This window comes from Saccostrea cucullata, unplaced genomic scaffold (assembly GCF_032062105.1).
Source record: "Saccostrea cucullata isolate Sc308-1 unplaced genomic scaffold, CSIRO_AGI_Scuc_v1 ctg2677, whole genome shotgun sequence".
Taxonomy (NCBI): Eukaryota; Metazoa; Mollusca; class Bivalvia; order Ostreida; family Ostreidae; genus Saccostrea; species Saccostrea cuccullata.
The window spans coordinates 163,519-184,531 of NW_026921466.1; the positions used below are offsets into that span (position 1 = coordinate 163,519).

General features: G+C 32.8%; 2 protein-coding genes across 2 annotated transcripts; both read right to left on the reverse strand.

Moving 5' to 3' along the window:
* Nucleotides 1-6,729: 6,729 nt before the first annotated feature.
* LOC134260024 (uncharacterized) lies at nt 6,730-13,607 on the reverse strand. Its single transcript, XM_062742609.1, has 4 exons — nt 13,476-13,607; nt 10,438-10,561; nt 9,042-9,220; nt 6,730-8,877 (listed from the first exon to the last, which is right to left on the reverse strand). The coding sequence occupies exons 1-4, from the start codon at nt 13,516-13,518 to the stop codon at nt 8,741-8,743; spliced, it is 483 nt and encodes a 160-aa protein (XP_062598593.1). The 5' UTR covers nt 13,519-13,607; the 3' UTR covers nt 6,730-8,740.
* Nucleotides 13,608-15,039: 1,432 nt separating this feature from the next.
* Nucleotides 15,040-19,673, reverse strand: LOC134260017 (uncharacterized). The gene is made up of 4 exons (XM_062742603.1): nt 19,424-19,673; nt 17,956-18,076; nt 16,900-17,060; nt 15,040-16,051 (listed from the first exon to the last, which is right to left on the reverse strand). The coding sequence occupies exons 1-4, from the start codon at nt 19,464-19,466 to the stop codon at nt 15,906-15,908; spliced, it is 471 nt and encodes a 156-aa protein (XP_062598587.1). The 5' UTR covers nt 19,467-19,673; the 3' UTR covers nt 15,040-15,905.
* Between the last annotated feature and the right edge of the window lie 1,340 nt (nt 19,674-21,013).

Sequence of the window (21,013 nt, forward strand, 5' to 3'; positions counted from 1 at the left end):
TCCGTATGGTATGCTTATAGGTACCCATCTCTTATCTGTTACATGTACCCTCTGTTAGACCACTGATTGAACTTTATTTAAACTTTAACAAAATCTTTGTTATATATTGTCATTGTGCATCTCCTATTTTACTTTTTTTATCGAAAACATATTTCGAGTTTTCAATAGAAAAACATGAACCTTGCAAGTATAACCATATGGGAGTATCAGTGAGCTAATTGTTCACAGTACCTCTAGTCTCATTTGGAGTAGGAGTCCCGCGTGGCGCAGTGGTTAGAGCGTCTGCTCTAGAGTCGCGAAGTAAGGAGTAAATCCTTACATCGCGGGTTATATTCCCACTGCGGGACGTGGAGACCGGTCCTTCGGATGATACCGTATAAACCAAGGTCCCGTGTCGCAATAGGTGCTGGTACGTAAAAGATCCTTCCCTGCTCAATGGCCCTGAGTGTCAAGAATAAGACAGAATTGGGTGCTCTCAACCGGCTTATGGTGACGTTTTCATATGAGTGAAAAATTTTCGAGAGGGACGTTAAACAATATGCAATCAATCAATCATTTAATTGTTACAGAAATTTTAAATACAGCTAAATATGCTTCCATTTGTTCCATTAAAAAAAATTTACTACTCATGGATTTGGTGTTTTACAGAAAAGAGTTAAGCCCACGAATGGTCAAAAAATGCCTCATCTAAAAAATCAATGAAATTTTGATAAAAGATAGTATAGACTTTACGCTTTATGGAACTGTTTTCCTTTTTCTGATATATATTTTACTTTTTCTTTAAGAGATTTTGCAGAATGGCATTGTTTTACTAGAAAATTGTGAACGGAACGTCATAATTGACAAATCGTGACGTAACGTCATATAGGACAATAAAAAATATGTTATTGTAAACATAGAAATGACCTGATAATGGATAATTGACTACCAAGTATGACATTATCAGTTTAATAGAAGTACATGTCCAGTCGTATTTTGTGCGATTCTAACAATACAAGGCCCAATAGCAATGTTTTTGAATGTAAGTTTGGGTTGGGGGTGGAGGAGAAAACCTCCACAAAAAATTAACATGCAGCAACAATCCTCCTGATGAATTGCGTCCGGTCGGTAATACTATGTTTGATTTTACCTCTTTACTAGGAATATTTCTTGCTTCGTATTTGTATATATAAATATATATTTTGTATAGTTAATACATAAAAAGTAAATATGCTAGTAATCACTGGCCCCTGTGACTACACCTCAAAAAGTTCTATTCCGTTAGGGGTGGGTGGCTTCCTCTAACTTTCATTTAATGCAGGAATTTGCCAGTGTTTAACCTTTTTAGCCTTGGGCAGCATCTTATTAAAAATGTACATATCAAAACTATGCAAAAATATTGACCCCCCCCCCCCCCCGCCCTACTCTGTTACGGACAAATATAAAATAAGATAACGGGATTTATTTCCAAATGAGTCATCTATCACCCCATTCATAACAATCATTATTCATCTGTTTAAAGTAATTTTGCGAACTCATGTGCATGCGCGGATCTAGAGGGGGGGGGGTCGGGGGGTACGGGGGGTCCGGACCCCCCTGGAATTTGCAAGGTTATAAATTCATATGCTAAAGCAAGTAAAAAGTGACAATGGACCCCCTCTGGAAAACCCAGACCCAGACCCCCCCCCCTTAACATTGCGGATTTGTGTTAAATTGTAGGTATGTATTATTAGAAGACAACTGCTTACGCCCCCCCCCCCCTCCCCCCCGAATTAGGTTTTTGGCGAGTTTGCGTTTTTAGTTTTTTTTTTTTTTTTTTTTTTTGCTTGTCAAGAAATTTGTTGGTTTGGTTTTTTTTTTGACTTGGGTGGAACCCCCCCCCCCTGGAAAAAATTCCTGGATCCGCGCCTGCATGTGTATGAACTATTTTAAAAATGACTGCAAGAATGCACAAATATCCACCAAACCAATGCACATTTTAAAAAAAAAGACTGGTTGAATTCAATTTGCATGGAATTTTGATTGCAAAAAGATATTCTAGTACGCAGTTCTGCCGAAACATTCGCTATATTGTTAAGAAAATAAACTCTTAGTCATTTTCTACCACATGAAACACCATCATCAACAGATACAAATTCGTTTATAACCATTAGGCCACCATTTTCTACATTAAACCCTCTGAATATTCGTGTAAAAGAATCTGGGACTTGATAGTCATCATCATGGGCGATGTCCCAAGCTACGCTGTTCAGAAATTAACAAAATTAATGTAAAAAAAATTACAAGATCACTAAAACTTGCCAGACATTACCGGACATTAATTAATTTTGCTATACAACACAAATTCATTATTGTGGACTGTTATGATAAAGACATCACTGAGATTACGTATACAACACACCTTTAAGTATGATGAGCTAGAAAATCATTAACTTATAATAAGCCGAAAGTGTTACTTTTCCTATATGTCTCTGTGTTAAGAGGCCTAATAAATATTAATAAAGACAATAGTGGCAATCTAGTGAGTATACAAATATATAATAATGCATTGGCGTCGGAAACAAATTAAAGGTGGATGGGGGGGGGGGGGTAAGTGTAAGTATTTTTTAATACCTTAAAAAAACCTGACAAGCAAAAAAAAAAGGGGGGGGAGAAAAAGTCAATTTCCCAAAGACGAATATCCTATTTCGGGGGAGGGGGGGGGGGTTCGAACTTCAGTACCAATTTTTTTTCCCAAACACTACCATTTTCCTCATTTTTAACCTATACTGCGACGTAAACCTACGAAGCAATTTTCATTGTCTATACTAGGTATATATTTGGAAAAAAGCATAATGAAAACAAAGTTAAGCATACATCTTATTGGAAGACAAAAGCATTAATTTCAATTAAATAAAAAAGAAAAACAATGACTGAATCTGAAATTATCGTTTTTAATTCAACCTTCAAATGCCTTTTAAAAGAAAGAGGGCGTAAAGTACCAGGACAATCTCCCGCTCCGAGACATTATATTTCTCAATTTCCGAAATTCACAGAAAATTTTTATTTTTCTAAAATTATGTTGTCAGTTATGTCATCTTTAACACGTTTGATTCATCTATTTCATTGCATGACTTAATTGATATTGTTTTAAGTTGAAATGCAGTTACGCATATTTACCGGAAAATGGGTATAAATTGTTTTTTATATAAATGGGTCAAGTCTCCATTCCACATTAACGTTTAAAAGATTGAAAAGTAAATGTAAAATCCATTTTACGTTTCAAAAAATTGGAGTCCGAAACCTTTCAATGTAAAAGTGAATATTTATGGAAAGATATTTAATTCAACAACACGATTTATCTAAAGCACTCTTACATACATTGATGACAAAAAGCCCTCGTAGCGTAGTGGTTAACATGTTCAGGTTAAGAGAAAAAACGGGTTCAGTATTATGCCCAACCTTGAGCTTTGGATAGAGTCCGAATCTTGTGAGAGTTTTTCCATACACCTTAAAACAAACCTAAGTGAAAAATGAAATTACATATCGGTAAATTATTTAATAAAATAAAAGAGGCAGATATGTAAAAGATGACTCTGACAATGCAATTATTGAAAAACATCTTATAATGAATTCTTACACTAAGAGTTGAATTTTTTTTTGTCTCAAAGAGGGGATTGTCCTAGCCTTGGACACCCCTACTCTAAAACCATAAAACAGTAAATAATTATGCCCCCATTAAATATTAAACCTTGAATTTGGTGAAAAAAAAGTGTACAGAAAATTAGATATGCACATGCATTTCATCAAAGTCTAGAATAGTACTGTATAAAGTAATTGCATTTTATTTCTCACATGGCAGCTAGATACGTATACTCCTCTCTCCAATCAACAAATACACCCCCCCCCCCATAATACTAAACAATAGATGAACCAAATTATTAAATGCAATATCTCATGGGAATCAGACTGAGTGAAAAATCTTAAGGAAACTTTAATTTTATTTTTGTAAGTTTTCTTTTCAACCAAAGTGTTACTTAACAATCAGTCAGTACTTGGGCGGACTGAACCCCCCACCCCCACCCCCCACCCCAAAAAAGGAAGAAGAAACGGTTTTGTATTCAGGTCGTCCGCCTTGTACCGTCGGAGGGGAGGAAGATGGCTCTGAACTTGACATAGTAATTTTAAGTAAGTGTAAAAGATATATTTGAAGACCAGTTTTTCTGAACTAGGGTGTTTTATGCCTGAATTACTAATGCCAATTTACACTAAAAGATAGATAAATATTGATAAATTGCGGCTTATCTCCTAAACAATATTGTAAGTTTACGTTCTTATTCCTGCTAGTCCTGGAATTTTTTGTGGGTTCGTGGCTGCAACTCCAACCCCCAATATTTCTTCCCAGGACCTTCATAGCTCTAATAATGCCTGAAAAAATAGGATTTGCTTTCCTTGAAGAATTTACCCAAAAGCTATAGCTACATATAATCAGAATGAGTATTAATTTAAAAAAGAAATAAAATTACTGTGTCTTTATTTATTTCATAAAACGTTTTATGTCGTTTCTGGTTTTTAGTGAAAACTTTACTTTCACTTCTCACCTGCTGTAGACGAAATCTTCCTGATGGTAGTTCGAATAGGCTGATATATCATTGTATACAAACATGGTTTAAGGAAAAGCCATGGTTTTAATTAAGGATAAAGATGTACAATTTTACGTATTATAATTATACATGCACGTGCGTGTTGTCCATTTTACTGAGCAATGCCAAACAATAACAATACGTCAATAGCTAATATGACTTTGAATATACACCCAGTATTTGTACACAACTTCAAAATGAATGCTTTTTTAAAAGTTCTGTAGCTTTTATTTAGTATTTTTTTAATGTATTCTTTTCTTTTGCTGATACATGATACATACGTGTTATACGCATAACTTCAAAGAAAAGTCCGAAGATATTTGTTTACCTCTAGTGTGGGATCAACTAATTACAAAAAAAAAAAAATCAAATAGTGGACCTATACACCTACTAAAGTGTAGTGAACAACTAAAAACTCGTAGTATGACACTTTTTTGTGAAAAATGTGTAATATTCTAACAAAATCTATAACCATATAATTTACAAGGGGCAAAAGGGTTAAAACTGAGGAAATTCGGATTTTTGTGGAAATGTTCTTTTTAGGTATGAGCACACTTCTGCCCCACAAAATTTTTTTCATGAATAGAAACCTCTTGATGTTAGTTTTAAACTGAACCCTAAATAAATTTGGGGCAGACCTGTGCTCTATGTAAAATTTGACTATTTAGCCCCCAAAATGTGATAAATCAAGCAAATGCCTGATTTTCTATGATTTGGGGGCTATAGATCTCAGGTATACAAGTATTGAACTCCAAGATTTTTTCCACTTTGATAAACTACAATACCTATGCTATCTTTTAAGCAAAAAATATTTGGCCAAAACTGCAGTTTAAGTTTGACCATTTTACAGGGCATATTTTGACCCTTCGTGGGCCAAGCTCTTTAATTCTATTAAATAAAGATATTTTAGTATATATGTCTATATAAAAATTTATCCCACAACGTGACCCTACCAAGAATTCTGATTTGAGCAATCTTGAAACTACACTTCATGAGGATGCTTAAATATCACCAAGCATGTCATGGTTTTCCTGCTCTACAGAATTGTTAAAGATTTTTCCTATATATTTCTATCTCTAAAGCTTGGATTTCCCATCCTATTCCAACGAATTATGATATAAACTAACTTGATACTATTAATGGCCCAATGGTTCTGCAGATTTTAAAAAGATTTTTTATTAAAAATTCCTATGTAAAAATTTTATCAGCCATTGGGGCCCGTCCTATCCCCGGGGTCATGATTTGAACAAACTTGAATCTACACTACCTGAGGATGCTTCCAAATGAGTTTCATCTTTCCTGGCACAATGGTTCTGGAGAATAAGATTTTTAAAAGATACCATTATTTTTTTATTAATTCATTATTATCCCCCCCCCCTTTGAAGACGGATTGACCCTTCATTTGAACAAACTTGAATTATCTTGACTCAAGGATACTTTGTTGCAATTTTGGTTGAGATTGGCCCAGTGGTTCTTGTGAAGAATATGAAAATATGAAAAGTTTACAACGCCACCATCAACGCCAACAACGACAGATGACGGATACATTGTTATCACAAAAGCTCACTTGAGCCTTCGGCGCAGGTGTTCAATATCTTGTTATTCATATGCAGAATGAAAAGTTGTGATATACATGTATATTTATCATCTTGTGATGTTTATTCGATACATGTTGCCTTGTGATGTGCATTCAACTCATGAATTGGTATGCATATTCTATCATTCTGTCTATCGTCCTGTGATACAACTGTATTGGTACAATGTATGTGCATTGTGGGTTTCCTTGTCATACAAAAACTTCAGAACATGTTCACTGGTAAAAGGATACTTTCTCCGATTTGCGCAAAAGTTTAGGTTATCGACTTAAAATAAAGTTGTACAGTCCCCGAGCCCGGGCTCCCCCTTCTCATAGAGATCTGGTCTGGTTCTACTTTCTACTTTTAAAATAAGGTTATGGAAATGAAGTCAAGTATTACCAAAAATGCAATTATTGCTCATAAATTACAAGATTACAGAACATACATCACAAGATTTCGAACTAACCTATATATCACAAGATTTACATACTATATACATCACAAACATCATAAGATTTTGAATATACGTCAAAAGACTTTGAATATACATAACAATATATTTCAAATACATTACAAGATTATAGAACATATATTTACATCCATTGAATAGTTTTCCTTTATTTTTTATGAAGACCATTGCCATAGATTCATGCATGAACGACACTATGCAAGCCACGTGCACAGATTTCTTGAATAATGGCTGTTCCATCAGTTAAGCATGCAATGACATATTTATCAACAATACAATATTTAACACAAATCATTTAATTTCACTTTGAATGTTTTTTTTTTTCCAACAGATGTTAATACATGTATAAACAAAAAATTGTCTTTCTTTGGATATTATTTCGGGCATTAATGTCGCAGCTATTGCAGAAAAAAATTACATAACCCACTTAAGGGGATGTGGAGATAACGAACATCATTCAATATCAAAGTCCATAAAACAATACAAAATAGGAGCAGAGCAAACAAGGACCTCCGAAACATCAGAGGTAGGATCAGGTGCCATGGATAATTAACATGTTTTTTTTTCCTGCAAGTCATCTTATATGAATGTTTCTCAATGCAGAGGAGTGACAATGGAAAGCTTTGTCCTTTTACAGTGTATATATTATTTTTGCATTGTCAAATGATTTTCATCACTGATATGAATAAGACATCACAACAGTTAATGAAATTTGGAGCATCTTTAAGGAGATTGAATAAGTCAACCTGAAATGGAAAGTAGATATAATTCTACCACGATTATTGAAAACATTAAAGGAAACCGGCAGACATTATTCTCCAATAAATCACGAACGTCATCAAAAAATAATCAGATCAGAAACACGTATCAAATCTGAACAATTCAAATGCATGTTTGGCTGTAGAATGAAATACTTGTTTTGACCGCACCGATGTGTCGTCTTTTGCAATATAAACACTGTAAATCGCATCAAGTTGCTGATGAATGTGGGTTTTTATAGCTACATGTGTAAGCGAGGCTATTCCACGGACCTTCCTACACATTAAACATTGTGATTTTAGCAGTAAAACAGGAACATGATTTTGTTATTGTATATTCATTTTAACTGATCAATACACATTACGAACAAATTTGTAATTTAAAAAGGCTATTTTTAATGTAACGAAAGCTCAAATCGTCTGCATTCTATACACAGGTAAGCAAAAAAATTTTACCTCTGGTGTTAAAAATACAGCGTAATCGAGACATGGTGACCTAATTTGTTTCTCTATAGACATGAGAGAGGAAACGATTATCCGTAGTTTAGCAATTGTAGTTATACATGGTAGAATAGATATAAAGTCCTTGTTGTCGTGAATGATGCAGAATAACCTCTTCCGTCTCGACCTCGGAGGTTATTCTGCAACATTCACGAAAACGCTGACTTTATTTCTTAATTATACAGACCTGCAATAGCATGCAGGGTCTTTTTCCAAAGTCTGGCTCTTAATTTCACTGAATATACAATAGAATGATATTTTTTTTAAGTTCATAATTTCGAAAAATTGAAATACATTGGACAGAAAAAAACCACACGAGACAATAATGAACTATGTATTATATTTCATTTGTATTGAACCATAAAAAGGGATTCCCTGCTATGTAAGTATATATTTGGTAGGGTACCTACATGTAACTACATGTAAAGTTATCTTTGAAATTGCAAATAAAAGATTGGTTGCCATTTTCAAACATGACTTGTGTATCTCTGGAATTTTTCTTAATTTTAAAAGAGTTCTTTATGTTTAGTCTTCACAAAAACATACGTACTTTTAGAAGAAGTTTCAAAATTATTATAATGATTAATATATAATCAGTCACCAAAGTTTATAAATATTATATACATGTTTAAAAAGTATTTCTCTTTGAGGTGTGTTTTAAAACTGCATTTATGAATAATTCAACAATAAATGGAAAACGTTAACAACAATATACAAACATACAGAGAAAAAAAAAAGACTAGTAAAATAAGTGATTGCTGGTCTTTACCAGTTTACACTTTTACACTATTTTTAGAATGTCGATGATGTAACAACCATTTTAGCAACATGTCACTAGTATTTCTGGGTGTGATTTTCATTATCAGTAGCCTGTTGAGGAGGACTGTACTGGGGAGGTGAAGCACCAGAAAATGCTCCATTTTGCACAGGATAAGGTGAGTAAAACCCTTGCTGAGTGTAAGGCTGTGTCGCTGAAACGTTAGGAAAATAGCAAGATGACATCATGACTATATTATTCCTCTTTCAGTCTTAAACTTGGAAAGCATAATTATTTGTATAACTTTGAAAACAAGTTTTAAATTTGTTTTACGTTAAATATTGCTGTTGCAAAGATATTCTTTTTATCCGCACTTACATGTTTGAGTAGTTTGCAACACAGTTGCTCCTGCATTTGTGTTGGGATTGTAATAAAGAACTGCGCCTTGATTTGGTGTTGTTTTTCTGCATACGCATACACACAAACAGACGACAAGTCCAATCAACGTGGCCAATCCAGCGAGGGAGCCAAATATGATACCAAGGATGGCACCAACACTGTGTTTAACATTGATATAAAAATGTTAAAACAAGGTATTTACGATATGTCAATGTAATACATTACCATGAATCTAGTAGTGGAATTATACAATAGTTAACCAAGCACTCCTTTTATTCATGGACTATAGTGAGGATATAACTAGTGCTTACTTCCTAACAAACTTTTTCATACTGTATTAGACAAACCAGGAATTACATGAAGAATCTGTTAAAAGTCTAGGTTACTCATAAACTTTAGGAGAATTGATAACATTTTGTTATTATCTTTGACCTAGAAGCAGGAGAAAATGTCTGAATTTCGAAAAAGAGGTTGGTAATAACAGATATCAGACGATAATTTGTTAAGGAAATGATTTGGGAAATCCAGTCAGGCAATATTTTTGAGACTGTTTAATGAAAATTTATTATATTATATACATGTATATTGAATGTGAAAGAACTCACTAGGCTAAAGTTAAAACAAACGGAGTCAAAATGTAGATAAAAGCAAAAAGTCACTTGACTCAACCACTTAACTGGTGTTCGCCATTGGGTGAAAGGTTGAAAAGGTAAGGTAAAAGTGTTGACCCTCAGCTGATTTCTTTGAAATGGAAACGAGAGGAACAGAAAGTAAAGGGGATTAAGGTTCACAGAAAAAAATGAAATTCTTTTTTTTTTTTAAATTGAAGGATGATATTCAAAATCTGAATTAAAATGCACTAGTATTCCAATTCAAAGAAGGAAACATTTCGGTTCAAATCTTATTGGATTTTTTTATATATTACACATTCTGAGTGTATGCAATTATTTTTTTATAAATGGATATTTTTTACAAGCTTTCAATAGTGTGGCAAGCCCGAAGCAAAATTTTTTCAAGCTCTTTTTAACAAGATTCTAAAAGTGTGAATGATTCGTAATTTAAACTGCTTTATTTTTCATGTACAATGCAATTGTGTCTAAACAGGCCGCATCTTTTATTCATGCCTTCCAAAATCATGTGTTCTATGCACAGATGGATATCTGAATTTAAAACCGAAGAAAAGTTGCAAATTTAAATCTCAAACTGGTGGATACTTGAATATTTTTTATATCCAACAAATGCTGATTGAATAGTAAAATCAAACGTCAAGCATATACATGTAATAGGTTGTGTCCTTGAAATTTTTCAAAACTATTTTCACCACTAAATCTGTAAAAAAAAAAAAAAAATAAAAAGAACGAGATTTATGTCTTACCCCAGTGTATAGGAGTAGTTACGGTAGTAGCTGTAGTAATAATCGTAGTTACTGTAGTCATCGTAACAGTAGTAGTTGGACGTATACGAGTTATAGTAGCAGGAACCAGAAACAGTGGACAAACCTAAACGAAAAATAAAATCATGCATTTTTATTGCATTGAATTTTGTTCTTCAAACTATTTGTATATAAACAAACCATATTACACAGACATTTATTTATAAGAGGGATATTATTATATATTCAAAGTTTTTATTAATAAAACTATACCATTTCTGTACAATTTCTGTATATTTTTAACAATTACTATGGTTATTATAACATTTCCAGCACAATAAAAAACTAAACAACACAAATAAAGGCTAAATATATATGTATCTTTAGCTGATATCTTGGTGAATAAAAAAGGTGAAGAAAACAAACAGAAATCGATCTCAAATAATCTCCTAACAATACAAATGAAGAGAGCATGAAACACAGAGCACTGGAAGTTCCTTAGATGGGATTAAATGCCTAGGAAGAATAAGCGTTCCTTTTCACCAGACATAAGCTTGATAATTAAGCCCTTTTCATAGATCAGGTAGATGCAACAATCCGTAGTCAAAAACATTATCTAAGAGTAATTTTAGAAGTTTTGTACTAGTTAAAGGTAATAGTGTTCATATATCTAAATATGTTGAATCTGTGCCATTTAGTGTACCATGGCTAGATAGATAGGTACAGTTGATTTATAGATTTGCACTTATCTTTGACTCAATTATTCCTCAATTATTCCTATCTTAAATCAAAGTACTCAGAAGTACAGAGAGCCGGGCTCATTTACAGAGTAGAATGGAATATTCTTACATGAATCACGTTAATGTTCTGATGACAAAATTATTTCAAAACTATCGATAAAAATGAAAAGACACTGACAGTGAGTTTTTCAATCCTAATCTAGTACCGCAGCTGAATGTAAACAAACTAGTCTTGTTTACCCCAGACTCTCGTTCTCGAGACTTTGCCCGGGCAAAGTCTCGAGAACGAGAGTCTGGGGTAAACGAGACTATAAACAAACAGGCCAGTCTGGTTCCCTCTCCTGCTTTACCTCGTGTAGAGAACTACGGTAACACTGATTATCAAAAATCCTTACGCTAATGAACTATGTTCTTCGACTTATGAAGTCTTCAAAGTCATTACTACTAATGTTTATTTTATATAGACAAAACGTCGTTTTATTTTTGTTGCTTTATTTAGCGTTTGTATTATCTCAAAAACGGTTGAGAGTAAGAACTATATTTTTGCACGTAACTTTAAAATGGCGACTACTGGGTTAACATCCTGCCTTGAACAGGATCACATAAGCCGACAATTGCTCTTTGAGCAATAAGCCCGGCTAAAAATAGTTGTACCTGTCTTCAAATGAATTTAAGATGGGTATAATGGAATTAAGCCAATCAATACAATGAGAGGTACATGTATAATTATTGATAAATTTAAATATAGGTTAAAAATAGATACACGTACTTATAAAGATAGTTCTGCTATAAATCTAGAAACAGACAGGAAAAAAAAAACAATGCCATTTTGTTAACTGACGCAAATGTAATGCTTTCATATTTAATGGCTATTTTCTTGAAAGATCTTTTGAATATACAGATATTTAATTATTATATTTTTAAAATTCTTTTTAGAAAAGACTTTTCCCTCTCTTTTTAGTATGTTTTGATTTCATGTAACAGTACTTTATTTATGATAGAGAATAACTGCATTTACAGGTATACAGGGTGTCCCAAAACATATGTTACACTTTTAATTACCTATAACTTTATCAAATTAATAGCATTCACAAAGATATTTTGTCAACTAATGTATTACCATACATTTAATCTGAAAAACTTTCGAAAACTTTCTATTTAAGAGTCAGGTAATTATGATGTCCTAATGACGTCATCATATTTTGATATGGAACCTTCATGTGAAGAGCTGGTAGAAATTGTAAAATTTATTATCGGTCTAAAATTGCTACTTTAGTCATTAGTACCATAAGAAAACAACATCTTGTTATGAAAGTCCTCAACAGAATACTAATTTACATGTTTGTGAAGGTATTTGAAGATAAACTGTTAGAATATATGTTTTATTTACAGCTTGGTAAATAAAAACTTAAGGAATTGTGTTCAAACAATTTCAATTCAATGGACGTCATTTGGAACATGTTGCTAAATGACATATGTTATTCTAAAGAAAAATATTGATGATTAATAAGGAAATTGAGGCAACTGTATGCTTCACAGAAAAATTTATAACAATTTTATTATATATTTTAAATTTCATTATTGTAACTTGAGGCATAAAATTTTTATAACGGTTTAAAAGTGTAACATGTGTTTTGGGACACCCTGTATATGGGTCACGAATTTAGCATGTTCAAACTTTTATTATTGGATTTGAAAAACAATAAAAATTTTATTCTACAAATTATACGACAACGAATAACAAATTATAACTAGGTATAATCTCTTTTCATAATTTTTTATTTCTTTTAAATTTTAAAACATCAATTCGATGTTGATTTAAACTTTATACATGTAGGAATCTACCTCAATGTTCCGTATCATCCGTCCTTTTCATGTTTAAGCGATTATGTCGTGTATGCAGTCTTGTAGAAATTCGCAATGCCATATGTTTACAGCTTACCTGTCCAGCATTATAAAGTAAAAATATCTTATGACTTATAAGCCCAGGCACCTGAGGAATGGATTGTGTAACCCGCCCTTCCCTTTTCCAATTAGAAGTTTATAAAAAAAAAAGGGAATTTTATATCAGAATATTGGCTGGAGATTATTTTATTTTCATGTCTAATAGTTCTCAGAAACTAGAAAAGGGGCATTGGTGGGGGGGATACTACATGTAAAAGTACACCGTCCACTCGGCAGGTACAGTGTACCTCTGTAATTAATGGGTCTTCGATTGTGTTGAAAACTCGCAAAACCTTCTGAGCTTAACTCTAAAGGCCCTGTCACACCAAGCTGCGTTCACACAAAAAATGGTCTTACCTAGAATGTTAGCAAAGACAACAGTCAATAGTTTCCAGTCCATGAAGAGAATAGTACGAATTTTTGACTTGTTTTTTGTTAAATTTCCTTGTCACATTTTTACTTCTTGTTTTTAGGTGTGATTCTAAATTTAGATTTTAGAGATAACTCGGGTGTGCAGTGGGATGTATCATTGTTTACCTTGGGTAAACATGGAGGACATTTAAAACTCTTGCACAACTTTCTCTTTTAAATAAATAAATGTACCTGGTACACGTATGTTCATAAAATATGTGAAAGTGGGGAAAAGAGAACTCGTATCAATGCAATTTTTTAACTAATCAAAATCCCGAATTCAATTGCTTGTTAATTGAGGATGTCCGTCAATCTTTTTTGAACAAAAACTGAATTGATTTGAACATATTTTATTGACATAGTCAAAAGGATCGGACACAAGTTCAGTTAATTGCCAAAATAAAAAAAATATATATAATATTATACATATGGTCTACAATATACATTGTATACATCGTAGCAATAGAAAGGAAAAAAAAATAAACACATTCTTTCAATGTACAATAACTCTGAAATTAATCATTAAATTGATAATACATGTAATTCATCTTGTCTGAAATTTAAGAATGTTTTATTTTGAATTCTACGCATCCTAACATGTTTCTAGGTAAATTATATGGGTTTAATTATTGCTACATGTAATGTTGTTGCTACATGTATTTATCAGTTGATGTGTATGAATTCTTTTTTATATTGTGTTGAAGCATGTGAAAACCATCACTTAATTACATGTACTTAGTAGATAATTTACATGTGTCCCAGTCTAATGACAAAAAAGGATATTTTAAAATCAATGTCAAGGAACAATTGCATATTTGTTTTGCTTGTTTTTCAATTTAAATTTATTTACATTTATGATCAATGTTCCGCCGCAACTCAAAACAAAAACATAATTATTAGAAATTACAAAATATTGATACTACATAAATAATCAAGGCATTGGTAAATTGCAAAAGAATGTACATAATTAAATGGTTTATAATAAATTCTCTAAAAAAATGTTTAAAAGACTTATGAAAAATTGATAACATAAACATGATAAATGGTTTTCCAACATATTATATAATAACAATACTTTCATTTTAATCAATACATTGTCCTTCATTGCCTACAAAATATATAAATATAAAATGAAATGTAGACTTTTAAATGAGAATGCGACTAATGAAAGTTTATTGTATTTCTTAAAAAATGCACTTACTCAGTTTTATTTCACAACAAAAGTATTAGATTAAAAACTGTTGTATGTGATTTCAATATCATCAGAGAATTGTCAGAAAAATTATGAAATTCTATATAATATATAGACCCAAAGGTGACCTGGCCTTTGTTGTATATTTTCGTAGGGGAAAATGTGGTATTTTGTGCGTTGGTGTCCCCCTACGATTATCTCTTATGAAATTGAATCCCTTTTTTCCTGAATGATATATATATATATATATATATATATATATATATATATATATATATATATATATATATATATATATATATATATATATATGAAAATGTTATATAAAGTACATGTATGTGGAATATTATGTTATTTATCTATACATATAACTGTATTTTTTCAATGGTTCTATTTTATTGAAGTGTGTACATCTAAATATATGTATATCAAATATTAAATGTACTAATTCTTTCTATCTGATCCAGGGAGCTCCTGGCACCCCAGGTGAAAATATATATATGAGGGCCTCTGTGGAGGTATTACCTCCACTTTTTTTTTAATATTATTGAAAAAAGCATGATAAATAACAAGATAATAAACAGCGGAGATAATCACGAGAATAACAAGATGTGTTTGTAAAACACTGATGTCCCCGTATGGCAACATAGCGAAGATTAAACTTTTCTGCAATGCAAATTAAATATTTTGTTACCAAAGTAAAGTGTTCTCACAAGAAATACAGTTGTGAAGTATGAAAGCCCTAGAACCACCTTTTCAAAAGGTATACCCAAGAATAAGTTTTTGAAAGGTAGGTCTCAACCCCAAGGTCAAAGGTTCTAAGTTGTTGGTTTCTTATGTAAGATCTAATGTCACAAGGTTTACATATGTGAAGTATGGAAGCCCTAGCCCTAACAATTCAAGAAAATTATGGCCAAGGTTTAAGTTTTTAAAAAGTAGGTTAAACTCCAAGGTCACAAGGTCAAATTTGGTGGTAAAGAAAGGTCTTGCCACACATCTGAAATATCAAAGTCAAAGCTCCACCCAGTCAAAAGTAATGGACAATGTTAGTTTTTGCGAACAAACACACAGACAGACGGAAAAACGACATACCCCCGCATCTTCGATTACGGGGACATACATATGAGTGAAACCTTATAAACACTATAGTTGAATGGAGATGTAGCAGCACTATAAGGAAAATGCTAGTTCGGTGGCGAATCTTGATTTTTGGTAGGTGGCAGATTGCGTTGGGGAGGCGGAGCGGTAGAGAACATTTCTAGTTCACCATCAGTCTGCTGATGAACAGGATAAGGTGAGTACACTCTATCCTGATTGTAAGATTGTATTGCTGTAAATTTAAGAAAAAAAAGCTAGATAACTCGTTTAAATCATTTCGTTGCCTTGTTCAAATGTATTTGAATGATCCAGAAAGGATTTATTGCAGTTTCTTTGTTATTTATTTCCAACAAGTGTATGAAACAATTAGTGTAATTTGAAAATAAAAAAATCGATCATATATAGAGGGAAATAGGCTGCTCTGTTTCAATTTATTCCTATTCTATGTTTAGATTTATTGCTAACGATATTACTGTGTTTATATATGTCAACGATCATAGACAGATTGCAAAATTTGTACTGATGGCATGAAATTGTGTAGTTGATAATTAAGTAATACAATGATTACCGTATAAACTCGCCTATATAAGTCGGTATTTTGGGAGCTAAATTTTGTTCCAAAACTCTATGTCCGACTTATAGGCGAGTCATAATGAGACTTTTTTTCTGGACTATGAAATGTAGCATTTTATATATATTTTTGTCGACTATTGAAGAACAAATTCTGGATTACATATAAACAGATACATGTATTCAAAGATGATACATAATTTACAAACATCTTTTTACTTTAATGGTTTTATTATTTTTTTTTATCTCAATCGCGCATTGCTTATTTGTTTAATGATTTAAAATTAAATATTTGCATCATTTCGAGGAAAATTAATTAAAACCAGGTCACAAAATCATTGCATTGATTTAAAATTCTCAGCCGATTCTAGCAAAAAGTTGCACCGACTTAGAAGCGGGTCAATGGCAAATCCCTTCAAAATTACCTCAAAAAATACAACCGACTTATAGGCGGACTGACTTATAGGCGAGTATACATACTACGGTATTTTTATTATAAATTGCACTCACGTGTCTGAACACCAGTTTCATCATTTGCGATCCTTTGATAGAGAAATGCACCCTGATTGGATGTTGTTTTTCTGCATTTTATACACAGACAGATGGTTAGTCCAACCAACGAGGCTAATCCAGCTAAGGAACCATATATGACACCAAGGATTGCTACAGTTCTGTGATCAACATTAATATATCGTTACTGAAGATATGTAATGGATAGGTAAGATATGGAAAAGTAAAATAATAATACATGGATAGAAGCTCGTTTGGAATATTAATTTAGTACATTACGAACCCGATCCCAATTTAAAAAAAAAATAAAAATGCTACAATTCTGTCAAAAATCAATATCTGCAAGCGTTTAGAAAAATGTGCGGCAAACCGATAAGGAGAGACTGACAGACAGACAGACATGGGGACAGTTAGACGGACAGACAGACTCATAGGAAATCAATACACTGTAGTTCCTTTCAGTATCAACAATAGGGGACTAATAACTATATCATAAATCGACGTTTATTATGAAACCTGATAATTATACTAGGTAATGGGTACTATACTTCATCAGATACCGGTACCTTATTTCATTTCTGTGAAGGATAAAAACAGCGAATGAGTACATTTTACTTATAAACTGATTTTTTTTATTTGGGGGAAGGGGGGGTGTATCCGAAGGTTGTTTATTTATTTCGTTACGAAGGATTTCAATAGTCAAGATTTTAGCCTGTATCGTTTTGAAAATGAGCGAGATGTTCCGAGTGCTCTTGAAAAGGAAACTGACCCTCAAAATGTATTTGCATAGATATTAGTAGTTTTGTTCGTTTTGTGGTTTGGGGGTTGAAATATTATACAAATGGAAAAGATTGAATATTGCAACGTTTGCTTTGTCATATTTGGGCATATCCAACAAATAAACAGATGTAGAAATCCAACCAGTGCTAATTATGTAAACACTAATTGTAAATAATATATTTATAATTATTTAGTAATTGGTGAATGGTAATTATTTTTATTCAATATTTTTTTCCTAAGACAACTTTCTCAAGAAACAAAAGTCATATTTCTTACCTCAGTCCATATGAGTACGTGTAGTAATAGTAGTGGATAGTGTAGTGGTAATCGTAGCTGTAACAGTCGTAGGAAGAAGTATTCGAGTTGTAATAGCATGAACCAGACACTGTGGACAAGCCTGGATGGAAATCAAATATGGTTAACTTAGCTCTTTCAATGTAAAAATTTTCTATTAACAATTTCTGTTTAAGAATATATGTAAAATATTGGTTAACGGTCTTCTTATTAACAAGAACCATGCACGGTGGACGAGCTTGGAGGGATTTTTTAAAATTTATTTTCCCTCGGATTGAAATATTCCACATTTAGGAATGAATACAGTTTAAAAGTGAACGTTTTTTGTTCGATTTTAATCCGACTAGAAGCTTTCCCTAAATCTTCTCCACTATGTCTCCATCATTCAGAAGCGTGTCTGTATAGAAAAATCGGCCAATTAACCTGAGAAAAAATTGGGTAGGTATTTAAGGAAAACATCTTTATTTCATTTGAACATTTTTTTTAGAAAGCACGCTGTCATTGATAACTGTAAAATTCACAGTCAGGTCTTTTCTACAGAATTTGTATAGGATATGCATTTTCTCTTACACAGAAGTTATTGAAATGAAGACATAGGCGTCGGAAGCAAATTGAAAGTGGGGGTGGGGAAGGGGGTGGGGGCTAATTGAAAGTTGGGGTCTCAACCATCAAAAAATGGATAACTCCAGTTTTTGAAGCCTAAATAAATAAATACAACGGGGGGCTACCCCCCCCCCCCGGTTCCGACGCCTATGAAAGAACTGGATTTGTTTACTTTTATAGTTATTTTTAGACAGCAAAGCACCCCTTGCAAACTATTGTTCGTTACCATTGGAAGACCAATATCTATTTTTGCCCATTTGTATAAATGTGACAAATAAGAGTTGTTTATCTTTCTATACTGAATAATTATGTGCTCAAAATAACCTACTTAATCCAGAGGAGATAAACTTTAATATATTAGTGGAGTGGATATTTTTAGGGTCCGCTCATAATAAATAATCAAATTGCTTTTCGGAGAGTAATTTCGCAAAGTCATTTCTTTTATTCATATGGAAGTTACAACAGGTAGTTTAAAATTCCAGCCGCCCCACCCCTCCTCCTCCCAATCCATGTAGCCTTTTTTTCAATTCTGAACTTTTCCGGTTTGCTCAATTGATCTTTGTGGCCAATTGGCCTCTTGTCATTGAGATTTTATTTCTGAATAACTTCTATCTTAATTCCATACAACAAATCGTAAACTAACATGTATAGATAGACCCGGTCCCGGTCCGGCTTGCAATTATATCTGATACATACTCTTTTAAGTTCAGGAATCTGACTTAAGGATGTTGTTACCCCCCTTTTCATTCTATTTTTTCAAAGCAAGAACTGTGTTATTTATGTGTGTCTCCGATTGTGAAGATTTCCCGGTAGACCTTAAGTTCTAAATAAATATCAATCTTCTTACCAAGATGCTGAGCAAAGAAAACGGTTAATATTGTCCATTCCATAGTTGTATAAACAAAATCTTCTCTTGGATTTTCTGAATAATTCCGTGTACAGTTTTCACTTCCTTCAATCAGATATCAATGATTTGAAGTTTTTGTTGTAGACATATATCAGATATGCACTGTTGTTTATTATTGTTCACTCTTGGTGAATTTGATAGACATTTTAAACTCTTGTGCAACCTTCCCTATTGAAACAAAATCGTTTAGAACGAAAAATGAATATGGTACATATGCATGTGTGTCAGTTAAAAATGTAAAACAAGGAAAGAAATAAATCAAGTCAAAAATTTAAACGAATCAAATTTCTGCATCCAAGTGCTTGTTAATTTAGGATGTCCGCTCCTCCTTCAATTACTCTAAAATTAATCATATGAATAATAATACCACTTATACGAGTACTGAAAGTACTGAGAGGATTTTGGTTAATTTCATCATTGTTACGAGTTATTTGCAGTTCGGTATCGTCTCATGTTTTCGCTGGTCTATTTAAACATTTTCATAAAAGGCTTAAAGGCATGCACGGAGAATATTTTACCAAACAATAAAAGGTTTTATGTTTATATATATATGAACTGAATTTTCCTGTATAGTACAAATGGGGGGGGGGGTTATGTCTCTAAATGATATACTCAACGATGAAACCATAATTTATTTTTTAGAATTAGCATTTTGTTCAGGGTGCGCTGTCAAAGGCTCAAAGCACAACAAAGCTGTAGAAATTTTGCTTCATAAACCTTAGCACGTCTCCATATCAGTGAAATATTCTGGAGAGGGACGTTAAACAGTATACAATCAATCAATCAAAAACCTTAGAGTAAAAGCACAAATAATCATTCATATCCTTAGACTAGATACGCTGGGTTAAGTCACAAGCGAGGGGCAGTTTATATATATTAATGTAAGAGTCGCACTAGGGTAAGAGTTGCACTAGGGTAAGAAGCTTCAACTACTTTCTCAGGATGTCTTGGTCATATTATTGGTCCTTTTAAAATGAAATTGAAATTCAAAAATTGATCAGAAAATAAATCAACCTGCTAAGATCAAGTTTTCGATAACGTTGGATAGAAAGGACGGCTGCAAAATAAAGTAGGTAAATAAGCATTTTTAAATAAAATATCAAGGATGTTAGTAGTATAAGACGCCTAGATGGCTGGGTCAACTGAGTGCACTTTTGGAGCTGGGGGGGGATAGCTGGGTCAACTGAGTGCAGCTCCTGGGGGGATAGCTGGGTCAAGCGAGTGCAGCCCCTGGAGGGGATAGGTGGGTCAGGCGAGTGCAGTCCTTGGGGGATAGCCAGGTCAATTCATTACATATAATCCCCCTAAATACGGGGTATGTTTACACTGTGTTTACATTATACACTACACGCTGCTGCTACTACTATTCATAACGCTGCTACTACGATTTTGGCAAATACTCAAGAATTTGATTATGACGTCACTCATTCACAGTGATTTTCCGAAAACTGAAAAAAAACAATAACACACAATAGAAACAAGAACACAGATTTTATTCAAGTAAAAAAAATACAACAATTTACTTTTTCT